Source organism: Anoplolepis gracilipes, chromosome 16, assembly GCF_047496725.1.
Source record: "Anoplolepis gracilipes chromosome 16, ASM4749672v1, whole genome shotgun sequence".
Classification (NCBI taxonomy): Eukaryota; Metazoa; Arthropoda; class Insecta; order Hymenoptera; family Formicidae; genus Anoplolepis; species Anoplolepis gracilipes.
Genome location: NC_132985.1, coordinates 7,210,514 through 7,236,478, shown reverse-complemented (window position 1 = coordinate 7,236,478; position 25,965 = coordinate 7,210,514). Strand labels below are relative to the sequence as shown.

General features: G+C 32.2%; 1 protein-coding gene across 5 annotated transcripts in view; it reads left to right on the top strand.

Moving 5' to 3' along the window:
* Nlg-5 (neuroligin 5) overlaps positions 1-25,965 on the top strand; it is a 247,402-nt gene that overhangs the window by 194,960 nt on the left and 26,477 nt on the right. For all 5 annotated transcript variants that reach the window (XM_072908649.1, XM_072908648.1, XM_072908647.1 and 2 more), the window contains 3 exons: positions 12,692-12,989; positions 19,764-19,916; positions 21,580-21,780. In XM_072908649.1, coding sequence (XP_072764750.1) covers positions 12,692-12,989; positions 19,764-19,916; positions 21,580-21,780 — 652 coding nt within the window. The remainder of the gene's footprint in view (positions 1-12,691; positions 12,990-19,763; positions 19,917-21,579; positions 21,781-25,965) is intronic.

Genomic DNA, 25,965 nt, shown 5'->3' with positions numbered 1-25,965 from the left:
CTAAATATCTCAAAAACTATAAGAGTTAGAAAAAAATGTTTCAAATAAAAGTTGTATAGTTTCGAGGGGGACATAAGATGACCAGTGATTTGACCTTGAATAATTGTTTGAAGGTCACATAAAGATCACCTTTAATTTCTTAAATAGAACCCCCCCTCCCACTTTTTAATGCACATTCTTGTAGCTTACCCCGAGAGCTTTTCAAAACACTATAATAAAGTATTTTTTCATTAAGTACTTTTCGAGTTATGAGGCCCAAAAGTTACAATATTTTAACATAAAATACAAAATATCTTACAAAACATTTAGTTTTCGGTAATCTTATCTTAATACTTATACACAGAATAATGAGACGAATATATTAGTTTAAAGAAAACACATAAGGTAAATATCCCAATTAGTGGCAAAATTGCCTCATCGTGAAAATAAACTAATAAATTATCGACATATGCGTCATAATAAGTATATAAAATTAATTTTATTGGAAAATTTGAACATTTAAGATTTTTATAAAATTAAATTTTTTTACTTTTTTAAAAATTCTTAATTTATTTATTATATCTTTGTAAATATTGTTTTTGTACCATTTAGTGACACATGAATTTGAAATTGTCCCAAATTGTGACATATGTTACATCTGTTTTACTGATAGGTGATAGGCATATAAATGTCCCTATTACTGACACGTCGTAGAAATAGGAACATCTCAATTACTGTTGTAGAAATATAAGATACGTCTCTTTACTGATACATAAATACTTTCAGTTTTTCTTTTTATCATTTAGGATAAATATTTTCTTTATATTGTTTTTTTTAATTTCTAAAATTAATTTTTTAAATTCTGTATATATACTTAATTCTATAACAAATAAAAGAATCACAAAGGAATCAAGTGTCTTGCATGTGACAAACATTCGCATGTGACAATTAATAGGTTAAGAAGTCTATCGACTGTCACAAATTGGTACAGAATCATAAGTGACCCTATTACTGACTTAAATATAAGAATTTATAGATTAGGAACTCGTATTTGTATTAATTTTCTAAATTCTGGAAAGATAAGTTATGATATTGATGCTATTCCTTAATTTAATAAAGATTAATATTTATAAATTACATGTTTTCTTTAAAAATAGAAACGTTTTTATCGTTTTACATCATATTTATTTCGATTGTCAGTAATAAAGACAAACAAATATTTTTAGTACCGATTAGTGACACATGCATAATTAAAAAAATATGTATTTTGTGACGTTTTCAGGTTACTCACAATGTTCCTTAATATATACTTAACTTTAGATATTGTTTATTTACTTTTAATTTAATAATAGCTAGAGAATCAATCGACGGAAGGAACCATCGATATAGTCGTCCCCTCATAAGATATTAGTGAGCAAGTGCTCGATTTGCCATCGTTGGCGATATGCTTATAATCATAATATTTTAGCATTTACAAAAGTGTTTAATTTTATTTAAAATTTGTTGTAATAAATAATACATATAATTTTGAATACCAATACATTTTTTAGAATAAACATTAATCTATATTAATTAACTTATTGAAAAAAAGAAACACGATTGTCACAAATTGGGACACTGTCAATAATTGGCACATTTACCTTAGTTGTCCTAAAGAAAAAAAATATAAATTTTCAACAAGCAGCTATATCTTTATATGACCATCAAATAATTATTCAAGGTTAAATCAGTGGCATTTTATGTCCCCCTTGAAACCATACAACTTTTATTTGAAACATTTTTTTCTAACTCTTATGGTTTTGAAATATTTAGGCGTTTCAATATATAAATGTCTCACCCTGTATATATGGAAAATGAAAAAGTTTCTCATTTATTTATGTAAGTTTCTCGACGATGAGAGAAAAATCGCATAAATGGTCGTTTTTTTTCGTCGAAGGACGAGGGTGAGAACACGAGAAAAAAAAATTATTTATAGGTGAGCATTTTAATACAGTTACCGCGCGGGAGGGCTGTTACAAATTTTCTCCCATATTTCGTAACCGAAGTGCATATACGTTCGAAGCGCTTTTACACATTCCTCCCGCCCCCCCCCCTCCTCCTCCCACGCGCGGCGCATAAAATAATTCACCGCGAAACTACATCTACATGATATCATCCCATCGCCGGGAATTTTCTGTTCGCGTTCGTTGTCGGCCCGATTGGCATTGCAAATGCATTAATGCATGCTGTCGCCCGCGTTCGCAATTTGCCTTTGTATCCGGAAACCTTTCTTCGTCATCGCTGGAATTTCAATCTTGCAAATATTTCCCCGGCCGAGAAGTGCCGATCTATATATTTTTTTTTCTTTCTTCTTCTTTTTTTTTTTTTATCACGACGCTCTCTGTTATAAACGCTCGGAAAACGTCGCTCTTTACGGCCTCATTCTTTGTAATAAATCTCTCTCTCTTCCTTTCTCTGTCTAGATTCTAATCGGCAATTCGCTTGACTAAATGCAACTTTACGATCGTTTGCGGTCGCGTTCTTAGGTTCGCCGTCTTTACTTTACGCGGACGCGACAAATCTTCTCGTTTGCTTCCAGCAGCTTTCACAGAGAGATTCGCCGGTGAAACAGCCGTTTCGCGAGACTTTGAAGCTTAATAAATTCTTTTTTTTTACATTTATGTGCGTCATAACTCATTGAGGAACACACCGTCGCCAGCGAAAGCTTCCGTACGTACCGTTATTGGTCGCACGGACCGTGTGTGCACGCTGACGTAAATCCTCCGTATCTTCGCCATTTTTCCGCTCGACTTCCTTTGTCGCGCGCACATAATTTATTACGCCTCTAAATTTACGTAATTTATCGTCCTGTTTTAAATCATCTCTGAAATTTTTGCAACAAACGGTATAATTTTTGACCCTCAGTTCTGACGTTCAAGCTAATGATAAGGACTGTATAATTATTTTCCCAAAAAAGCTCACAGCTTTATTCACCTACGCCCTCTACCATGATTTGGTAATATAAAAATTCTAACCTGTCAGATACGTAACACCAATTTAGAAAATATAACATTAGCGCATCGAGCATTCTTCATTTGTTTTACTATGATTATCCTGACGAAAAATTCGCATCGTAATTTCCACCTCTAATTAATGCGAAACTTCTATCACAATTAAACGCGTACGCGCGAATATGCGGAATCGTGTTATTAATTCGCTTCGCTTTAGCACGGCACGTCTGTCCTTCACTCACATTGTTGCGCCCGTAATTTATAACGTAACCAAATTTATTTCGCTTGTTATCGTCTCTATGTGCGAGATGATACCTAATGAATATCGCGCTCGTGAGAAATGTAAACAATCCCTTTAGGGAAGCAATTGTCGCGGAAACGAATGAACGTATGCAAATTGTCGAGCGGCGTCAGTACAGTCGCGCGCAAAATGTATGACGGAAATAATAAATCAGTAAAGCAATATGCAATATTGTGTACGTATCATTCTTAAACAAGCACATAACGCGTCTGTGTTTGTACATTTGTTAATTAATTCTTTGAAAGTGGCAGACGTATGTATCCTTTTTTTTTTCAAAAGATGGCGAACATATATATATATATATATATATATATATATATATATATATATATGTATACATCATTGTATAAAGAATATAAGAAAAGATCATGTAGGTGGTGGAGGGTGCGAAGGATGTGACATCATAAACTAAACCAAAATCGACTATCTATTGATAGTCGCTTTATATGATGACATACATATATCCCGTATATCCATTGAATAAAGTTATTCTTTATTCAATGCGTATATTTCACTCGAAAAGATAAAAAAAAATGGTTAGTTGTTGTTTCTGTGGAACAACCAAAAAAAGAATGTCGGAAACATTTTATATGTAAGTATTGAAAATTAACCTATAATTTGCAATATTCTAACAAACTCACAATTCTTACTTTTTAAGTAAAGTACATATAACGTAATATATAAAATTTTGATTTAATATATAACTTGTAAGTATGTAATTATAATTATAAATAATTACTGAAATTAAACTAGAATATTGCTTTATATATAAATTTAACAATATTCATAACCACAGAACACGCATATTTCATAAAATTCTTGATTCTTTTAATTATATATATTTTCAAGCCTTCAAGATTGCCGTCATTGTACTAGGTGACGTTCTAATGACGTAATATGTGACGTATCTATTACATCATACACTAGACCTAGTTTGACTATCGATATTCACCAGATATCGCAATATATCGCATCATGATCCTTCCTTTTATTTTTTATTCAATGATATACATACAGGTGCGGCGCTAGAATCCGGACAAAATTTGATTTAAAGTTCCCGCTATATTATAATTCTGCCGGATGCTCTACGTGGCACTATTGTAGACACATATGTGGATAAAATGTTTGTAAACAAAAAATAGCGGAACACGTGCATAGTGCAGAATATAATCGAAGAACAGCGATAATTGAAAGCGTCGGACGGATATCGCTTGAAATAATTAATTTCTTCAGATACCGCCGATCAACAGTTACGACATTGTACTAAAGGCTTTAGAAAAGTTTGAAGAAGAATCTGCCACCTCAGCAAAAAAGATACATAAGCGGCAGAAAAATACAAAGACGCCGGAGCTCATAAATAGAGCTCAAGAGCTGATTTCGGAGGATCCGGAGACATCTCTTTGAAAATTAGCATACACTTTGAGGGTGAGCGAAAGAATTTTGCGTCAGACCGCTTAAGAAGTGCACAGCAAAACGATGCACCCGCTCACACCAGCCATTTGGTGCAAAATTGACTGTCGGATAACGAGCTCTTTTGGTTCAAGGACTTCTGACCTCCTAACAGCCCCGACTTGAACCCTCTGGGCTATTATGTATGGGGAGTTATTAAAAGGGTTACTAACAAGTCAAAACACCCTAATATGGCTTCTTCCTTCCGGGCTGCTATTAAAGCAGCGTTTGTGAAAATGGACCGCGTGCATTTAAAGGCCGGGCGCAAGCGATTCAAGGAAAAGAAAATAACGGCACAGAGAGGTTATAATGAATAAAAGGGATTCTGAAAGATCCCATCAACCTAATCTAACCAACATGTATATAAAAGCATTTTTTTGTACGTTTTATGTTGGATTTAACATGTGGCTTTTTCGAAAAAACTTTTTTTATCCGGATTCTAGCGCCCTGTATACGTATGTTTTTAATTTTAATCGATAAATGTATTTTTTCATGTTTTCACTCATTTCCCTTCTCAAATTTGCAGTTTTCGAAAAATAAAATCAATTTGGTGACCTCAGAGTTTAATTGATCAGAGAAATTATCAATCAACGTGCGAAATCAATTGGAACTGGAAAAAGAAGTGCAAGAGAACATCGGAAGAAACTTAAAGTCGTTAGTATCCAGTCAGTGAGAAAAGAAAAGAAAAGTTCAGAGTCAAAGTGAATGTGCAGAATATGATGTATATAACTGATTACTTTAAGGAGTATCATACTTGAGTCATTTTTAATCAAAACTATGTTTCTTTTGTAGAAAAATTTATTGTTAAATTCCAGCTTCAAATCATGCACATACATCCGTGCATTTTGGCACGCCTTTAAATAGACAAAATAATTAAACTGCACGATGCAATCAATATATAATTCCTTTTTACTTTATTTATTTAAACAACTTTTTGTCACACAAAGTTAACGGAGAGCAGTAAAAACTCAAATCAAGGGAGTAAACGTGTAGAGGAAAAATAAAAAACCAATAGCGCTCTGACGAAATTTGCAGATTATAATTTTTAGTTCTAAAAATTTCCGTCAGAGCGCTATTGGTTTTTTTTTCATTATTGGACATTATTCATTACCCAATGAAATCAACTTTAACTGTGTTTAAAGGTAAAATATAATATTGCCATGTTTTCATTAAATAAATATTTTTATAAATTTTGTAAAAGTTTAGCTTTTCCAAAAATAATAGCCGTGTGTTCAAAAGGTTGGAAACGCGTGTTACAGAGATATATCGAACATGTACATCTAATAAACCTTTTTTATTAGCGCCGTTTCGTTTAGGGTGCATTGCAGATGAGATCGCCGGCGCATCGCGCTATCCTGTAACATCCCCCCACGTGTGCCACGGTAAATGCGGACCATTAATTTCACTTTGTATCTGGCAAAGAGATTTGAGAATAGCTTCCCGTCTCGTTATTCCGTCGCTCGCTCGCTTCTGTCTTATTGAAGGAGCAAAAAAGAAAACGGATGATTTCACCCTTGCCCACGGAAACTCCTCGGCTTGTCCCGGAGATCTTTTACGAAATCCCGGTTCATCGTTCTTGCTACTTTTAAAAGATCATAGGATATTTCAAAAGAAACGAAAGAGAAAAAGATAGAGAGAGGAAGAAAAAGAGAGAGAGAGAGAGAAAGAGAGAGAGAGAGAAATTGTAATACATCATGTGCTTTTGTTAAAACGAACTCTACAGAATGTACAGGATTTTAATTTTGGGCGACCAATTTAAAACGAATTTTTTTTCAAAAATTTTCGCGAGGTAGCCCTAAAGCCTATTATCTTTGACAGATCCAGTTCTCTCCGAGTAAATTCCCGACCAGAGTTCGGTACGAAAAGTTTTTCCGCGTCCCGCAAATAATGAGAATTACGATCACGTCTGCGGGCGACTGATTTCGAAATAAAATTCGTTCTATTCGCCGAGAGATTATAATAATTCACCGGGCACCGTTACGCAGTCCGCCCACGAATCGTTCTACCCCGCGTTTCTAACCCCCCCGCCCCCCCCCCCCGCCCCCGATCGCGTCTCACCAAGCACGTCCGAAAGGAGCAGACAGAGGCAATAATCCGGCCATAAGTCTCATCCCATCGTGCAGATAAGATTATTACGCGACTATTACTCGAACCGAATAGCATACTCGATTGAAACACGAAGAGAACCGATAAAAACGTGATATGTATTGATTTTCGACGTGATTAATTAAAGAATTTTTTTTTTTTTTTTTTAATCAAACTTTTACATTTCATAAAAAGGATTTATTTTATGAAAATATGGTTTGTAAAATATGAGTTAAATATAATATTCTTTGAAGCAATCAATTATATTAGAGACATTCATCCCTTGACTCTGATCTTTTCTTTTCTTTTCTCACTGACTGGCTACAGAAGATGTCATTAATGAAGTTCACCAATCTAATAACAGCTTTATTTTTTGAGCCGAAAGCAGCTAATTATTGAACACGCGAGAAGAGATTAATGATGGATTCTGTACAAATGACATATCTTTTTTTTTGTCTTTTTTTCAATCCTAATTAATTTCAAATGTTGATTAACAATTTCTTCGATTAATTAAACTCTGAGTCACTAAATTGATTTAATTTTCAGAAAACTTTGAATTTTAGAAGGAAAAACCATGAAAGACTGAGTGAAAAACATGAAAAAATGCAACATCTATGGATTAAAAGTTAAAAATTTATACAATATATTTATCATCTTTTGAGGAAAAAGCCTTAAAACACACATATATATATATATATATATATATGTCTACCATCTTCAAAAAGTTAAGAGAGTAAATTTAAAATTTATTTTCTTATCACGGTACGTTAAATAAAAATTTTAGATACTCGCGTAAAGCATGACAAGATAAATTTACGATCTGTAGTCTCTAGTTATTTTCGTGCATTTAAAGTACGTATCCAGCACGCCAAACAATAACTGTCTAATTTTCCAAAATGTTAGGATGGCTCTTACAGGGTTGCGTGACGTTTTATTATTCCAAATTAGTACGGACACGCTAACATCATTGAAGTAACGAAATAACAACTCGTTTCAAAGGTTACTACGATCACGTTAATATTCATAAAGAAACATAATTATTCTCGTAGACATGGACTATAAAATTTAAAAGCTTCGAATCAATGTGTATTTAAATTGATCCAATTTAATATTTAAATTTTACAAATTTCATACTCTCCAAATTTTTTGCATTTGATTTTAATGCGATTAAAGCATTCTATGTGTGAATTTCAATTGGTCGTCGAAAGGTTTTAGCACAACATATTTTCAACTGAGTAAATGGAAATTGAGAGAGTTGAGGGGTTCATATCTTGAATTTTTTCGATTATTTATTGCAATTATTGCCAATGCTTTAAAAACTACTCTCTTTCGAAGGTTACAAAAATTGATTTTTTTACATTTTCTGAAAGCATAATTGAAGACTATGCCTTTCAAGTTTTATTTGCAAAATTGACAAAATTATAAAACTTTAAACAAGGATAGTGCGGGTTTTGAAATGGATCTGCGTAGCTTGAAGCAGCTGTTTTTCAAAAAAACACTTCTCACTTTTTTTCTGTCATACAGTTGGTGTAATAAATATCTTGAAAATTAATAAATTGAATAACATTAACTTTTTTACATGAAAGAGAACATTTTTTTGGAGGATATTACAGTCAAAATTTAAAAAATTACTAATTAATATTTTTCTGACTTTTTCAAGCAATAAATAAATATTAAGCAAAATTGAAATCTCTAACTTTAAAATGACACTACTTTGTTATCGCTTAATTTTCCGTAATGAAATTTGGTTTAGTATCTCATAAATATCTTACGGAATAAAACTAGACCGAGTTTTTTTATTTTAGATAATTATACGAGTAGCACATGTCAAGTTATTTGAATAGTAATAAAAACATATGTAAAATGTTAGAAAGATCAATTTCTAAAATTCTTCAAAAATTCCTAAAAATCATCAATTTTTCATATTGCTAGAATAATCTGGGCCCTTAATTCACAAACAGCTACGCCAGTGCGTCCTGATGCATTATGCATCGCTGAAAGCGATGTAACGTCACGACTATAACGTAAGTATACGTGTGTCGGCAAATGCGGAGGGAAATTTTCCGTAAATCCGTCGCGGATGGAACTGACTTCGTTTGTGAAACGATGAGGAGGGGGACGAAGTGAAAGGAGGGCTGGAGTCGAAGAGAGAAACGACTGTCACCATTTTCACAAGCGGATCTTTTCACGGCGTCCCTTTCGTCGAAACACGTGCCCGTGTGTTTCCATTTTCTTGCGATCTCGCTAAACTTCTCCAACCGCGCGTACCTGTAATGGGAATTTATTTCCAACTACGTGATAGCTCTCGCCCGGGGAATACGAAAATGAACGCCGCGATCGTAAAATAACAAGCTGGGCCATGAACCAGGACAGACATACTCGTACATACAAAATTTTTGCAATTCTTTCTCTCTCCTTCTCATTCACAAAGTCGCGTATTATTTTATAGATTTAACCTTTTTGATCATATATAGTCTACATATAGTGTACATATAGCCTATATAGTCAGAACCCAGGTAGCACATGTTCGTTTTAGAAACGTTTTCTAAACGTATCCAATATTTTTTAACCGTTAAGCACCAATAAGAAACATTTTTAAAATCATGGTTTAAGAAACGTATTTTTTACGTTTCCATAAATAGAAAAATTAATTTTATAATTCAAAATTATATAACTCGTATTCAAGTTTTCATAACACGTATATGAAGTCTAAAAGAACAGGTTTTAAAAGTATAATTAAATTATGTCTTTTTTGTCAGTTTGACTTCTGATGTAATCTCGACAAGAGATTCAGAACATGATGAAAATAGATGGATATATCCATATATGCATTATTTTATTGAATTTGTGAATAAACAAATTTTTCACAAATAAAGGAAAAAAACCGTATTTTGACAGTTTCTTAAAAGTTTTTTTTTTTGTTAGAAAATGACGTTTTTCTTAACGTTTTTTAAGTGGACATTTTAACCAATCAGAAACGTTTTTAAAAGCCGGTTCTAAAACATTTTGCAGAAACATTTGTCAAACGTTTTTGAAACGAATATGTGCTACTTGGGTAGATTATATATAGTCTATATATTTAGACTATATATAGATTATATGTAGACTATATATGTGGACTATATATATTGTTTATATATAGACTATATGTATATATTTTCGTCTTTATTTATATTTTTATTCGCGAAAATCAATTACGATATCGTCGGTCGGAACAAAATTCGCAAACTCATGAAGCTAAATTAATATTTCATTCCATGTCATCGCCATCATCCCTCGGGATTTTATGGAAGCTTCGATAAGCGCCGATTGTTATCGGCAGTCGCATGACGCGCATTTAATTTTTAATGCAATTGGAAGTGTCCAATCGAATAGCTTTCATTTTCGCCTCTCTTTCTCTGTCGATCTTTTCCTCTTTTTGTCTCCCTCTCTCTGATCGCTCTTAATTTTCTCTCATACTTCTTAACGTGGGTACATTTTTTTTCTTCCAAGGAAAACGCAATGCCAGATCGTTAATAGAAATTTGTAATTTCCAGCATGAGTCGCAAAATGGTCAGCTCAATGAACGAACCATTCCCAATCTAATTGCGCTCAAAGATGCAATTAGAAAGTTGGCGCGTGGCAAACGAGATTTATCGATCCTTTTGACATAATTGCTTTTAAGATGCGACGAAATGGCAATTTTTCATTTTCTTCGCTCGGTTATGTCGAGAGACATAATCGTAGACGTACAAGAAATGAAAAGGTCTATTTTTCCGCAAGTTTTTCTTTAAAATATAATAAATATGCGCAACTAAACAAGCGAATTATTATAATTTGCTTTTGCAATTAGATTAAACATTATCCAAATATTTAGAGATTCTTTTTCACAACTTGTATTATATTTTCTTCTGTCATTTTTTTTTTCTTTTTTTACATTCTGTCTGTTTTGCGGTTTGATCGTCGTGTTTTCATTAGAATACGAAAGAAATCGGAGCTCGGCTTTTAATGCAGTGCTTTTTAATCATCGACCTGTTTAAGGACGGTCGTGTCATGAATCTTTTCCTCAACCGAGTCGAGCATCACTCGCGTGTCGTGTCACCGACGATGTAAAAGATGAAATGGATATTGGGTGCAAGCGAGAGCTCGGCTCTGTCTGTTATCATTACACTCGGAGATCCGTATGCGCAGAACGGAAGGTGATATATCGCGGACAGACATTTTAGAAACCACTTGCACGCATGACGAAGAATGACAGGGAAAAAGAAAGAAGTTTATTTCAATTTATCAATTTTAAAAGTAATTTCAGACAATTTGTTTTAATTATCAGATTCAATTTTCTGAAAATTCAAAAGAATGTCTGAAAATTCAGACCCTCTTCTGACATTTCTGTCCAAAAATTCAGTGTCTGTAGAAAATCTTCAGACATTTTATCTGTAATAATTAGTTTTTACAATGTGTAAGAAATTGCCTAAGAATTCGAGCACATTTTTTGTCAAATCTGTCTGAAAGTAATTTCAGACAATTTGTCTTACTCATCGGACTTTTAATTTTTGGATAGTTTAGAAAAATATTTAAAAATTCAGATACTCTTCTGATAATTTTGCCCAAAAATTGAGACAATGTGTCTTTAAGAAAACTTCAGATATTTTATCTGCAATTATTTTTTACAGTATCTGTAAAATATTGCTTAAAAATTCAGGTACATTTTTATTTATATTTTCAGAACTGGGTGTCTGAAAATAATTTTAGATAATCTGTCTTAATTATAATAGTTATTTTTCCAAAAATTTAGACACTCTTCTCAAAATTCTGTCTGAAAATTCAAATAGTGTGTCTATAAAAAGATTTCAATTATTTTATCTGCAATAATTACTTTTACAATCTGTAAAAAATTTCCTAAGAATTCAGACACATTTTTGTCTGAATTTTCAAATCTGGATGTCTGAAAGTAATTTCAGACAATTTGTCTTACTCATCGGATTTTCAATTTTCGGATACCTAGTTCAGAAAAATATCTGAAAATTCAGATATTCTTTTGACAATTCTGTTCAAAAATTGAGACAGTGGGTCTCTAAGAAAACTTCAGATTCTTTATTTGCAATTATTTTTTACAGTATCTGTAAAAAATTTCCCAAAAATTCAGGTTAGGTTATTTTAATCTGTATTTTCAGATCTGAGTATCTGAAAGTATTGTAATTTTAGATAATCTATTTTAATCATTGTAGTTATTTTTTTAAAAATTCAGACACTCTTCTCAAAATTCTGTCTGAGAATTCAGATAGTGTGTATATAAAACAACTTCAGATATTTTATCTGCAATAATTATTTACTACAGTCTGTAAGAAATTAGAACAATCTTAAAAATTTAGACACATTTTTGTCTTTTTATTATATACATATACAATATAATTATATGTATATAATATATTATCATATGTATATAATATCTGAAAGTAATTTCAGACAGTTTGTCTTAATCATCGGATTTAATTTTTCTAAAAGTTCAGAAGAATGTGAATGACAATTCAGACACTGTTTTGCAAATTCAGACAGTTTTTCTGACTTTTCAGACCTAGGTGTCTAATTTCAAATATCGAATTATCAATATTTGAAATTAGAAATATTAAAAAATAGAAATTAGAAATTATAAATATCGGAAATTATTTTTCCAAAAATTCAGACATTCTTCTGAAAATTCGTTTAGTGTTTTATAAAAAACGCGTCGCAGACTTTTTCTGCAATTATTTTTTACAGATGTAAAAAAACATCGACAGCTGCAAAGTTTATAAGACTTGATGATTTCGAAGAATAGTTTTGGAATCGATGACGAGCTTTGACAGAAGATTAAAACTCATCCCCCATCTCTTCTCGGAAGATATTACATTCTGCTATTCTTTTGTTGCAGGAGTTGAACAGTCGTCACTTGGACCCCGTGGAAGTGTTTCGCGGCATACCTTACGCCGCGCCTCCGGTAGGAGAGTTAAGATTCCGAGCTCCGATCTCGCCGATTCCTTGGAACGGCGTCAAGCTGGCGGACACCTTCGGTGCAGTGTGCCCGCAAAATTATCCGGATCTCTCCAATGACACCGCCGCGCTCCTACAAATGCCGCACGGCAGGTATCAACAGCTGAAAAGGATGGTCGTATTCTTGGCCAATCAGAGCGAAGACTGCCTCTTTCTCAATCTGTATATACCCGGAAGTGGTAAGAGAGTATACAGTTGATGAATATTTAGTGTTAAGTATAGCTACATTATCGGAAAGCCATTTTAAAACGAGACTTTTAGTGAGATTTACTTTCTCGTAATTATTTATCAGAAGTTACATTTTGCATGGTATCTCGAGGGTGTAAAATTTCTTTCTTCTTTTTTTTTTTTTTTGCTTATAAAAATAGGCCAAGGTCACACGATAAATTACGTCTTAAAAGAGACTGTGCAAAATTACGTTTCTATTGTCGCCCAAAGTACCTCGCCGATTACGTAAAGTTCCTCAGTTCTGGCAGAGTAAAAGGGGATAATAAGTTTTAATGAAGGTCTTTATTCTTCGGGGGAAGATAGTGAAGCTACTCTCCACATTGAGTTAATGAAAGTTCAACCTTTGCTACCTGCATAAATAATTTATTTTTCGCATCTTATTATCACTCATTTAAGCGACATAGTTCACGAAGATTACCATTTGATTTTCAATTGCCGGCTTAATTTTTGCCTTGAGAGAAAGATACTTTAATGTGTGTCCTTTGCTCCGAATTAGATTTTGAAGAACGTCGAAAAAAATAGACAGCGTTAAATGACAGAACGTGAAAGCGAGCGAGAAAAAGAATCGAACCAATTTTTCGCTCGAAATTACACGTCCGGGCGATGCGATCGACCGAGATTAATGCCGCGCGACTAGAAAAAAAAGTTACGTGGCGGAAAATAACGTATTACCATCGGGGCCGTTGTAAAGTTTCGGTGGTTGGTGGCGGCGACGGCAGTAATTTCGGCCCCCGAAATTCTGGACTACATTATCTATCGGTGCCGACAATTTATGTGTCCGTATAGTATTACGTGGCGCACAAGTTGCTTCCTAAAGTAATTAGTCCTAAAGTAATTAGTACCTTTATGCCGGGTAGTATCAACCCTCGGGAGAGCACCCGCACGCGTTACGTCACACAGTCCCCCGCGCGCGATGAAAGATAAACGCGAATTTGCAAGGTAAAGCCGCACCGCGTAACCTCGGTCAAGCTAAAATGAAAAGGAAACCGTTGAGAATTATGCGAGCCATGCAAAAAAGTGTTCCTCGAGTCAATTTCCGTTAGAAAAAAAAGCGATTGCAAACAAATTAAACCAAGTATTATATACAGAACTGTCTGTTCATAAATATCCGAGCAAATTTATCTCGCAATTGAAGTTTATATCATTTTTCTGAATATCCGAGCAAATTTATCTCGCAATTGAAGTTTACAAGAAAGTTTAATAAGAGAAATTTACACGGATTTAAGTCTGCTAAGAAGTGCGTGTAAAAAAAAAAAAATTTTTTTACCTGTAGTCTTTTTAAAAGTCTTTATTTTTTTTAAATAAAATTACCTTAATTTTTTTTATATAAATCGATTCCACCTATTTAATATTTTGCGTAAAAGATTATAAGGGTATGATAAAAAATTAAATAATTTATGAAATTTTTCATTTTTTAATTTGACATAATTTTATATAATCTATGAAAGATCTTGTAAACTATTCAATTTTTGGCCATCATACCCTTATAACTTTTTACTCAGAATATTAGAAAAATTTGATTTATTAAAATACTTAGGGTAATTTCATTTTATATATATATATATATATAAAGCTATAAAAATTACCATTATATATATATATATATATATAATAATAATTTTTATAACTAGAAAAAGTTATGTGTAAAAAAAAAAAATTTATATGTACTTTCTAGCAGACTCAAAAGCCATGCAAATTTCTCTTATTAAAGTTTCTTGTAACTTCAACCAGTTGCGAGATAACAGATCTTGTATGTGTGTATATACAATATATATAGGATGGCCTGTAATTAGTGAAAAACCTGTTAGTGGTAGATTCTTGAAATCGTTTTGAGACGATTTTTCCTCAGCGAAAATGTCGAGGCATCAATAATTTCCGAATTATAAGCGATTGACAAAGAGGCGGTTTTTGCGAACTAAACTTTTTGGAGTAAAAAAATTACTAAAACTACATTTTTTAATTAATTTCAGATAGAGTTTACTCTAATAGAATTTTAATTCAAGGTTTAATTACAAAAATATATAAAAATTAGAAACTGGCAAAAAATGATGACGTCTCTCGATATTTTCACTGAGAAAAAATCAACTTCAAATTATCTCAAAAATCTAACATTAAGGTTTTTCAATTACAGGACACTCTGTATATCTATATATATATATATATATATATATATATATATATATATATATATACTGTAAGAAATTGCCTAAAAATTGAGACAGATTTTTATCTGAATTTTCAAATCTGGATATCTGAAAGTAATTTCAGATAATTTGTTCTAATCATAAGAGTCATTTTTCTAAAAGTTCAGAAAATGCCTGAATTCACTCTTGAAAAATTTATCTGAAAATTCGGAAAATATTTATATAAAAAAATTACAGACTTTACTATAAAAAATTGCCTAAAAATTTAGATATATTTTTGTCTAATTTTTCAGCTCTGGATATTTGAAAGTAATTCAGATAATTTCAGATAATTTGTTCTAATCGTCAGAGTCATTTTTCTGAAAATTCAAAAAAATGTCTGAAAATTCTCTTTCTCTGAGATACTCTTCTGAAAATTTAGATACTTTTCAATAGAGGATCTAAAGTTTCAGAATTCTTCTAAATTTTCAAAAAAAATGATAATTAAGACAGATTGTCTGAAATATGAATAATGATAAAATTACTTTCAGACATCCAAATGTGAAAATTCAGCAAAAATGTGTCTGAAGTTTAAGGAAATTTTAAGAGAATTTTTTACAATTTTTTTTTTATAGTGTATATTGAACAAAAATTTACTTTTCAGTTTTTCACCGAAATGAAAGATATACTTATCTCCACGTGTGTTATCAATGCAATTAAGTCTATATTTTACGACGATTAAAGCGCGATCAACAATGGTCATAAGCGCCATTTGATCGCACGTAGAGCGCACAGATGGATAAGACGGTAATTAACAAAGATCCATTTCGCAGCGTCATGTCGACTTTGTCTACTTACCAAGAGAGCGTTACTAATTGGACGAGTTTTACGAGTTAACGGATAATCAAAGTAACACCGCGGGAGAGACGATTGAATCGCTAACTACGATGATTGCGAGTGTACGTAATTTGGTTGCGCGAAAGCATCTCTCTCGTAACGGTTTAGGATGATGTTTCCTGGAGACAGATAATCCGATATAGCACAAATCGTGTAACAGACGGGCATTAATTAGTTGCAATACAGTGATAAACGCGAACAATTTCTTAGTCACTGAGACAATTATTAATTAAATAGGAAAAGGTTATAGCCGGATAAGCATACTAAAAAAAGTGTCCCCGATAAGTTTTTAAATAACACTTGGCTCGTCATTTCCTCATTGTAAAAAAAATACTTCCTCAATATTTCAGCTCCTTAACTCTATTATTTCCTGAATTATCGAAAAAAATGTCATTTTCTAGTTTTTGTTTTTCTTTTCTGTAAATATTTGAGACGATCCCATATCGATTTTTTTTTAAATACTTATCAACAAAAGACACAAAAAAATATTTTTTTGTGTCTTTTGTTGATAAGTATTTTTTATTAATCCTGAATGAAAGCAGGCGATTTTTAAAAAAAGGCTGAAATTAAGAAATGGCCTTTTTGTAATAGTTACAATTATATTGCAAGATCAAAATATTTTTTATGCAAAAACAATTTTTACAAATACAACTTTTACACAAACTTTTAAATTGTTTTTGCATAACAAATATTTCTATCTTGCAGTATAATTATAGCTATTACAATTATTATAATTACTACTATATGATTATTACAAGAAGTAAATAATTTTCCATCCTATTATCAAAAAATAATAAAAGAAAGATTTTTATTTTTTTTTTTTGCACCATGTTGCACCAACTCAAAAAAGTTGAAAAAATTTGAAAGTATTGAGACATATAAAAAGAGTATTCTATAAAAGTTTGGTGATTGAATCTCGAAAGGAACATGTTAAAAAAGCCATTTCTTAATTTTATTCTTTTTTTAAAACTCGAGCTTTTCTTCAAGATTAATGAAAAAATATTTTTTGTATGTCTTTTGTTGATAAATGTTCAGGAAAAAATCGATGTGAGATTATCTCAAATATTTACAGAAAAAAAAATAAAAACTACAAATGACATTTTTCTCGATAACTCAGGAAATAATAGAATTAGGGAGCTCAAGTTTTGAGAAAATTTTTTTATACAGTGAGGACATGACAGGCCAAATGTTATTGGAAAACTCGTCGGGGGTAATTTTAGTATGCTTATCCGACTATAACCTTTTCAGAAAATCCAAAAGTTCACTCAGAATCGATTGGCGCACAAAAAAAAATCTTATAACGTACAGCTTTGTTAAAATAGTTCGCTTTAATTTTTATCTTTATCCGGCGCTTTTTTACGCAACATTTTCTCAGCGCGTAAAAATTTTACATCCACCGTAAAAGGCGGAGCGGTTTGAAAGAGGACACCCGTTTTATCCAAAGCGATTTCCAAACGTATTGGAGCGTTTACGATAGCTGAAGTCTCGCACCGCCGTACATCGTGAACCATGCATCTCGAATGCGTATCCGCAATCGCGTATAAGCCAGGGTCGTCAAACTTCTTTGTTCTTTTTTGGACCAGCGTTTAACGCCATCTATTAGCGTGTCCTCAGAAAATCGAAACTACTTAGCGAAAAATCCAATAAGGCGGAGTATTTTTACAACTATAGCGCATAACACTTCAAGGTACGAATATTTGATAATTTATTTTTATTAATATAATTTATTTTTTGCTCGTACATGACAATTTTGATAAAGATCAATAAAAATTAAATTAAGTGTTATGCGCTATAGTCATAAAAATACTTCACCATATTGGATTTTTCACTAAGTAGTTCCGATTTTCTGAGGGCATACACATAGATGGCGTTAAAACGCTGATCCAAAAAAGAACAAAGAAGTTTGACGATCCTGGTATAAGTCTTCTTTTACGCTCGCGAAGGGAGATCCTGTGACTTCGCGCGTGAATACAAAATTCGCAGAGCGCGAATCGATCGAGTTCACGAGCGAACAAAGTCACTTGATAAAAGCGCGTCCTCGCATCCATCTCCGTCGGAGGGAATCAAAGGATTAATGCCTTTGACACGTGATACGGGTTTTTTGCCCGAAGCTGCCCTACGTGCGACAAATCTCGATGCGATGCGATTCCAAGACGATTTTCAGACCGATTTCAGATTCCAGAGAGACCTGGCAAGTTGGACTCTTAGCGCGAATTATTCGTAATTAGTCGGCGAATAGGAAGAAAGACTAATTGCTTGCACAGAGAACGATGTTATCTCGTATTTATAGAGCCTGCAAGAATATACGAGAGATTCGAAAATAAATTTAAAATTGAAACGCAAAGAATATGGAATAAAGTTAAGAGCCCAATTCTCTACTTTAGAGAGTTAAACAAATTGATTTTTTTTGTTACATTTTCTGAAAGTATGATGTCTGAAAAATGTGTCTTTCAAATTTTATTGAAAAATTTGCAAAACTGACGGAGTTGTAAAACTTTGAACAGAATAGCACGCGAATCTTCAAATGGATCTGCAAAACTTTAAAAGCATTTTTCTTACTATTTTTAAAGCTGGACGGATATTTTGAAAACTAATGGACCAAATAACTTTACTTTTTTCTTAATGAAAAAGGACACTTTTTAAAAAGTTACCGAGTCTAATTAAAATTTAAAAAACTAATATTTTTCTGACCTTCAAGAAATGAAAAAATTTTAGCAAAATTGAAATATCTAATTTTAAAATGACTTTGTTATTTTTCAATTTTCTCTAATGAAATTAAATTCAGTATTCCAGAAATATTCTACAAAATAAAACTAAACTGAGTTTATTCATGTTTTGCAATTACACAAGGAACAGCATGTTATTTTTTTAATACGCTACGTGCGAAGGCTCGCAGAGAAAGTGCAGTATATTTAAAATATCAAGTTGTATTTTATTTGTCTTGAAAGCAAATTTGTGCTTTTCAGTAGAATATAAAACCTTTTGATAGATAAACATATCATTTATTATAAGAAAACAAAAGCTTTACAGATTTCTTAAGTACTCCTTAAAAAAAATCAAAATCAAAAACTAACAAACATCTAAAATCTAAATAATAAGAGACTTAAAACTTACCAAAAGTTTTCGAATTTGCTTTATAATAAAATATCCCTTTTAAATATTAGTGCTCCTAACACTCAGTATTTTTAGATATTTCGTTTCTATCTACTTCCAATATTTGATAAATAGCACTATAAAAACATCAATTTTCAGTATTATCAACACAATATCTCAAATATATTGCATTTCCTTTAGTGATTAAAGAGAGCTAAAATATCCAATAAAATTTTTAAAAACTAACGTACTGTTTAAACATTAATAAAAATATATATAAAATGTCAAAAAGATCCATTTCTAATGTTCTTTTAAAAATTCTAAAAAAATTATCAATTTTTTATACTGTCAGAGGAGACTGGGCCCTTAATAAATGTATGTATACCCAGAGAAATAATTTGTACACAAAACGCTACAGACTTACGAAATCCCCGTTGTTCCATGTTCCGCGGCTCTCTCAGGGGATAAAGCGGGAAAACATAATGCTACGTAAGCGATAATGTCGCGCGGTATTACGAGAAAGCTGGATCTGTCAATGGGAGGTTTATACGGATAAGAGGTTTATTCTCGGAAGAAAATGGAAGAGCGACAGTGCTGTGCCGTTGCTTTCAGGATCTCGAGGACTGGAGGCGCCGTATGCGGTGATGGTTTACGTACACGGTGAAAGTTTCGAATGGGGATCGGGTAACATGTACGATGGATCGGTCTTGGCGAGCGCCGGCCACGTCATAGTGATCACGCTCAACTATCGTCTCGGCATTTTAGGTACGTGCCACCCTGTAGTCAACTAGTCCCCTCACGCCCTCAAGGGCATTTTCACACCGGACAAAATATTTTAATTTTCATGGAGCTTTCCCCCTCGCCTCCCATAATTTTTCCAATTTCTAATTCTGTTTTATTTAATAACTTATTCAGAATTTCCTATTTTTAAAGGCTTTATATTCATAATTAATCCGTAGAAAAGCTTTCATATATATATAATGTTTCAGGATTAAATATCTTAAATTAAAATATGAAGTTTGCGTCATAAAATAAATTTAAAAATTCGTTCAGAAATATACTAGCTTTCAAGAAATATTAATATATTTAATTATTTTGAATATAAGATTTTACAAAATCTGTCAGATTATAATAAATAAAAAACAAATAATAGAAAAGTAGAATAAAATGGAATAAATAATAGTACACTGAAAAAAAAATTTATTTAATCTAAAAAAATATTTAGTTCAATACATTCAAATAAGTATTTATTTAAATTAAGCAAAAACATATTTGAATCAAGGAAATTTATTGCTGAATAGTAAAATAGACAATATATTTTACTAACTCAAATATATAATTTAAATAAATACTTGTTTGAACGTATTGAACGAATTAAATATTTTTTTAGATTAAGTAAATTTTTTTTTAGTGTAGGATAAATTTCAAAATGTTTCGACTATTTTATTACTAGAAAAGATAAAAATTTTAATATGCATATAATTATAAATTTTGCTTAATGTGCTGATTTTGTTGTGTTAAAATTTATAATTATATGGATATTAAAATTTTGTAACTTTTACACAATAATAACTTAACATTCTTAGGTATTATTTTAAATGTCAATATTTGTTGAGTAAAGTATTTGCAAGCATATCTTCAGAAGAACTTTCTTACTTAAAGTTCTAAATTTATATTTGGAGATATAACGTTTAATTCTGAACACACCTTGTGTACAATAATATTTAAATACCTAATTACGCTCCACCCCACAAAGATTCCACGTCGTGTTTCTGTGAAACGGAGTGTCTCTCGCCCGCTTATTACGACTCGCACTTTCCCAGGAAGTAAGTTCGTATCATTAACTGTCTAGCCAACACGCGGATATATATATATATATATATATATATATATATATATATATATAGAAAGAAAGAGAGAGAGAGAGAGAAAGACGTAGTTTAAGGAGAAACCACTTACATACTTAAGTCAATATTGATATTTCGAAGAGCTACTACCAGTGCATCTCTGTCATCGCACGTTATAAGTACAGCAAAGTCCGAAAATGTCAGTTCCATCTATTTGCTCGTGAAACAGTTTCGAATTATGACTTAATGATGTAACGTTTCCATGCTTTTCTTAACTGTCACTGTCGTCAGAGAAACGTCAAATCTTTGCGTCTGACGTACAACTTTGTCTCTTGCAATTTTTTTTTTTTTTTTTATAAAATTCTCGAATTATCATACACTTAAAATCCTTCTTTTGAATTGATAACACTTTTGAATTTGCGAATGAAATTTAATCAAACAAACTTTACCGCTACAAATGTTGCAAAAGAACGAAAAAAGGGGGAAAAATGTAATAAAACGAGGGAGAGAGAGGAAGGATCTTATCCGATGAAGCAATCCCGTGAGAGTGTTGAATCGCAAACGGTTTGGCGTCCTTCCAGGATTCTTGAGGACTCGTCCGTTCGCCGACAGAACGAGCGGATCTGGCGGGAATTTGGCTTTAAAGGACATCACGATGGGACTCCGCTGGGTGCGTGAGAACATCGGCGCCTTCGGCGGCGATCCAACGCGAATAACTCTAATGGGCCATGACACCGGAGCGGCGTTAGTGAATCTGTTGTTGCTCGCTCCTTACAGCAAAGGTAAGAAAAAAAATATATACATACAATATAATATTCATATAATAATATATAATATTATTTATATTATTTATTTATATTATTTATATTATTTATATAATATTATTTGTTTATATTAACGTATAATATTAATCTTGATTAATTTATATATTTTACAAATTATATGTATTTTTTTACATATATTATAGAGGGCGTATTCCTAAGTATTTTTATTTTTATTTATGCAAAATAAATTTACAAAATTATACTTATTTTATCAATGACATTATTTGACATTATTTCCGTTATAATGATTTTTAATGTGAGATTTTTTATTTGTTTTTTAATTAATAAAAATGACGAAAGGACAGATAACTGTCTAATGCGTTTACTCAAATATAATCTGAAATATTAACCTTTGAAAGAAAATATCTGTTGATAATATTTATTTATATATCTACATACATGAAATTATAACTTTTTATGTTGAAATTAATTAAGCCAAAAAAATTCCTAAGTAATACTCACTTTGAATTATGTGACGCTCTCTTTTCGTTCCTGAGATATACGACTTTGAAATATAACAATTTTCGTTCTCGCTTGTATAATCTCTTCGTTATATCCTATTTGTGTGCTTATATTTTTTGCTCGTTTTATTACTGTCAGTAAGCTTCAGGATTACTGTTTTAGTTTCGCTAAGAATTTTTACTTTTTTTATTTTGTGTTTAATGTTTTTTCTTATTTTACCTGTATATTTTACAAACAAGAGAACCTCACGAACCCGGAAATTCTAATGAACCCGGATATTTGGATCTTTTATGAAACTTTGCACACATCTAAGGGGAAAGGGTGAATAAATTTTCAGTAGCAAAAATTTTCAGGCAGAAAAACGCTTCTTAAGATGAAATCACATTCCTCGTATGTAGAATGAGCTTTTCTCGATATATCTCGAAAGTCATTGGAGGTATCAAAAAATGTTTTATACAAAAACTTTATGATAAAAACACTACTATTTAATTATATTAATAAAATTTTTAAAAAAGTTTTTTTCATAAATCTTTAAAAATATTATTTTTATTAATGTAATTAAAATAGAGATGTTTTTACCATGAACCTTTTTTATAAAACTTTGTTTGATATCTCCATAATTTTAGATATTATATTTAGAAAAGCAGAGAGCTGCTCTACATATAAGGGGTGGCTTCTCCCTTTTAAAATAATTTTTGATTGGCAAATGAAAATTTCTAAATTTATTTTTTTACCACTCATACATATGTATAAAGTTTTATCAAAATTAAAATTTTCTAATTTTTTATCAAAATTAGAATTTGTGAGATTCCCTTGTAAGTATTTGTTAAAAATAACAAATAAATATTTAAATAAGCGCGGAAGAAAAGCTCTGCTCTTGCATTTCTTCCTCGAAGAAAATTTAACCTAACCCAAATCTAATTTATTCGTTTATCCGTTCAGTAGAAACATCATGGCCAAAAATAACCTATAATATGGAATAAGAGTTAATAATAACGAAAACCTTTGAAAAATTATGATCTCGAAAACATACTTATGTCAAAATTCAGCTCATTGGGACTATTTCCCCTTTTCTAAAATCATATCTAAAATTATTTTTATAATATTTCAAAGTCACATGTCCATAATTCAAAGCGTGTATTACTAGAAAATGCACCCTCTACAATATTATGTCAAAAGAAAAGTAATCCAAGGTATAAGTTAAAATCAAGCTTTAAGTTCGCGTGGGTTGTATATAAAATGGCGAATTTCAAAAGTTTCAGTTTTGGAAATGGAACTCTCTTGTAAAAGAGAGAAAAGCTTCCAATAATGGAAAAAAAAGAAGACACGATAAAATAATGAAACTTTATATGCTCACAAACGATTTACGCATTTCGAATAAGAGCATTTGTATCAGTCTCGACCGATCGATGCGTATCTTTGCGAGGGTATATTACGTTCATTCCTTTCAATCCGCTATCAAACCTCCATTGACAGCTTAATGCCGTCATTGTGCCAGACACAACAGTTTATCGGTCATTCTCGTCCTTGCGATGGACTGTTGTAATATAAAATAAATCAATTCGATCGCGATATAAACGCCGGGTGTTGAAGGCAGAGAAAATATTTGCTTGTCGAATAAGTTGATCCAATATTTACGCAATGCCGTTAACATATTAATAACGCTGTTGTTTGCAATAAGAGAGAGAGAGAGAGAGAGAGAGAGAGAGAAGGGGGAGAACTCAGTGAAAAATGATATCATTGGAAAATATATACGGGAAATTCGATGTAATCGAGCGAGCAGTTACACGATTAAAAGTCTGACAGATTTTGTTTATCCGCTGATGATTTTGCCAAAAACTGTTCGAATCCTAAATAACGTTAAGGTAAAAGCAGAACCTCCGTTAGATTAATTAATCGTCCGGGGATTAGTTGGCAAGGATCTCTCATGTGGAGGAGACAACCGAAGGGTCCGTCCTCTCAAAAAAACATCACCCATTGATTCGTGCTTGGGGTGACAAATTGCAGAACTCTATTTTATTCGATAAAGGCAGCAAGAGAGAGAAAGAGAGAGAGAGAGAGAGACAAGACACTTTTCTTTTTTTCTTTTTATCGTTGCCAGACAACATCAGACTGAAATTGAACGGTCTTCCCGGCTTTTGTCTTTCAGGTGGTGCGACTCTCTTCCCCTCCCCCTCCCCTAAGTAGAAGCTACTCAGGCAAGGGACCGAATGCAATTGCGCAATAATAAAAATGCATGGTCCTCGCGTGAGACGCGCGTCGTTTGCGGCGGGGAACAAAAGCAGGACGCTAAAAGCGTCGTAAATAGCATCGCCGTGCGATAAATCCACGCAAATGCGATTACGACGTGATATAGCTGGATGCTAATTCCGCGCCAATCAGGAAAATTACGATTAACGCGTACCGGGAGTCACGTAGTTAGTCTGATACGCTTCGCATGATCGACGGCCGAAGTTTATTTGAGACTTTTGACATATTTGATATATTTGCTTCATATATTTTATGTATAAATCCAATGGCGTATTTTAGAGAAAATCACTCGTAGCGATATTTTTTTACCTATCGCAATACATATAATTCACGTATATGTAAATATCTAAAACTTTTATCTTGCTGTCTGTCAAACTGAAAATGTCAAAACAATGACAAAAAAATTTTACTCAAGATCGATAAGTAAATACACTCATACTTTGCTTCTCCGTTTTATGTTTCAATGATTATGACGGTGTAAGTTTATTAAAAAATTTCCGAGTAATAGTGGTACAGATTATATTTGCCAATTATGTACTTTTTAAAGCTTCCTTTATTTATTTTATTTAAATTGCTATTTTGAGAGAAACCTTTACATATCTGAAATGAAACATGTATGTACATATACAATATGGCATTCAAGTGCATAATTATATATTACACCTTTTTACTCTGCAAATGTGATAAACCAACAAAAATTAAAAAAAAGACTCTCGACTGAAACACTCGAAGGTTTTTCCACAAAATATGCTCTGAAATTTATCTCATGTATAATATATTATAAATTATAATATAAAACATTTTAAAATATCACTAATTGAAACAGCCTCTATTACTGACTTTTTTTAATGAGAAATTTGACTTTGTTACACTTATAATTGAAACCATCAGTGATTATTTATTGCTTTTCAATTAATAACAAACTAATTCCATTTAAAAGGGTGCAATTTAATTTAATTAAATTTTTATAACAAAAATGATTGTCTTATTTTTAATCGAAATTATAACATAAATTATCTACTTGACACAAGTTAAAAATAACTTTTTGCGGAAAGCACAGCAGTGTTTTTTTCGTGTGAAACTTTTCAACTCTCTCGTTCCCGGAAGTGTCATCATCAATCGTACGTTTGTAGGAAAAGCCGAAAGCGTAAATAGCCGCTCAGACAGGCGGAATGAGCGCTAAGAAGAGGACATGAAAGACAAGCAGCGATAGCAAGACAGAGACAGAGAGAGAGAGAGAGAGAGAGAGAGAGAGAGAGAGAGAGAGAGAGAGAGAGAGAGAGAGGGAGGGAGAGAGAGAGAGAGTGTTCCTTTCCGGGTAGTGGTCGACCGGATCTGCTCGACCGTCTGGCCATTTCCCGGGCCTCCGGTTGTACCGGAAACAGGGCAAACAGTTTACATCTCGAGGAGAGCATCGCTCTCCTCGTTTGT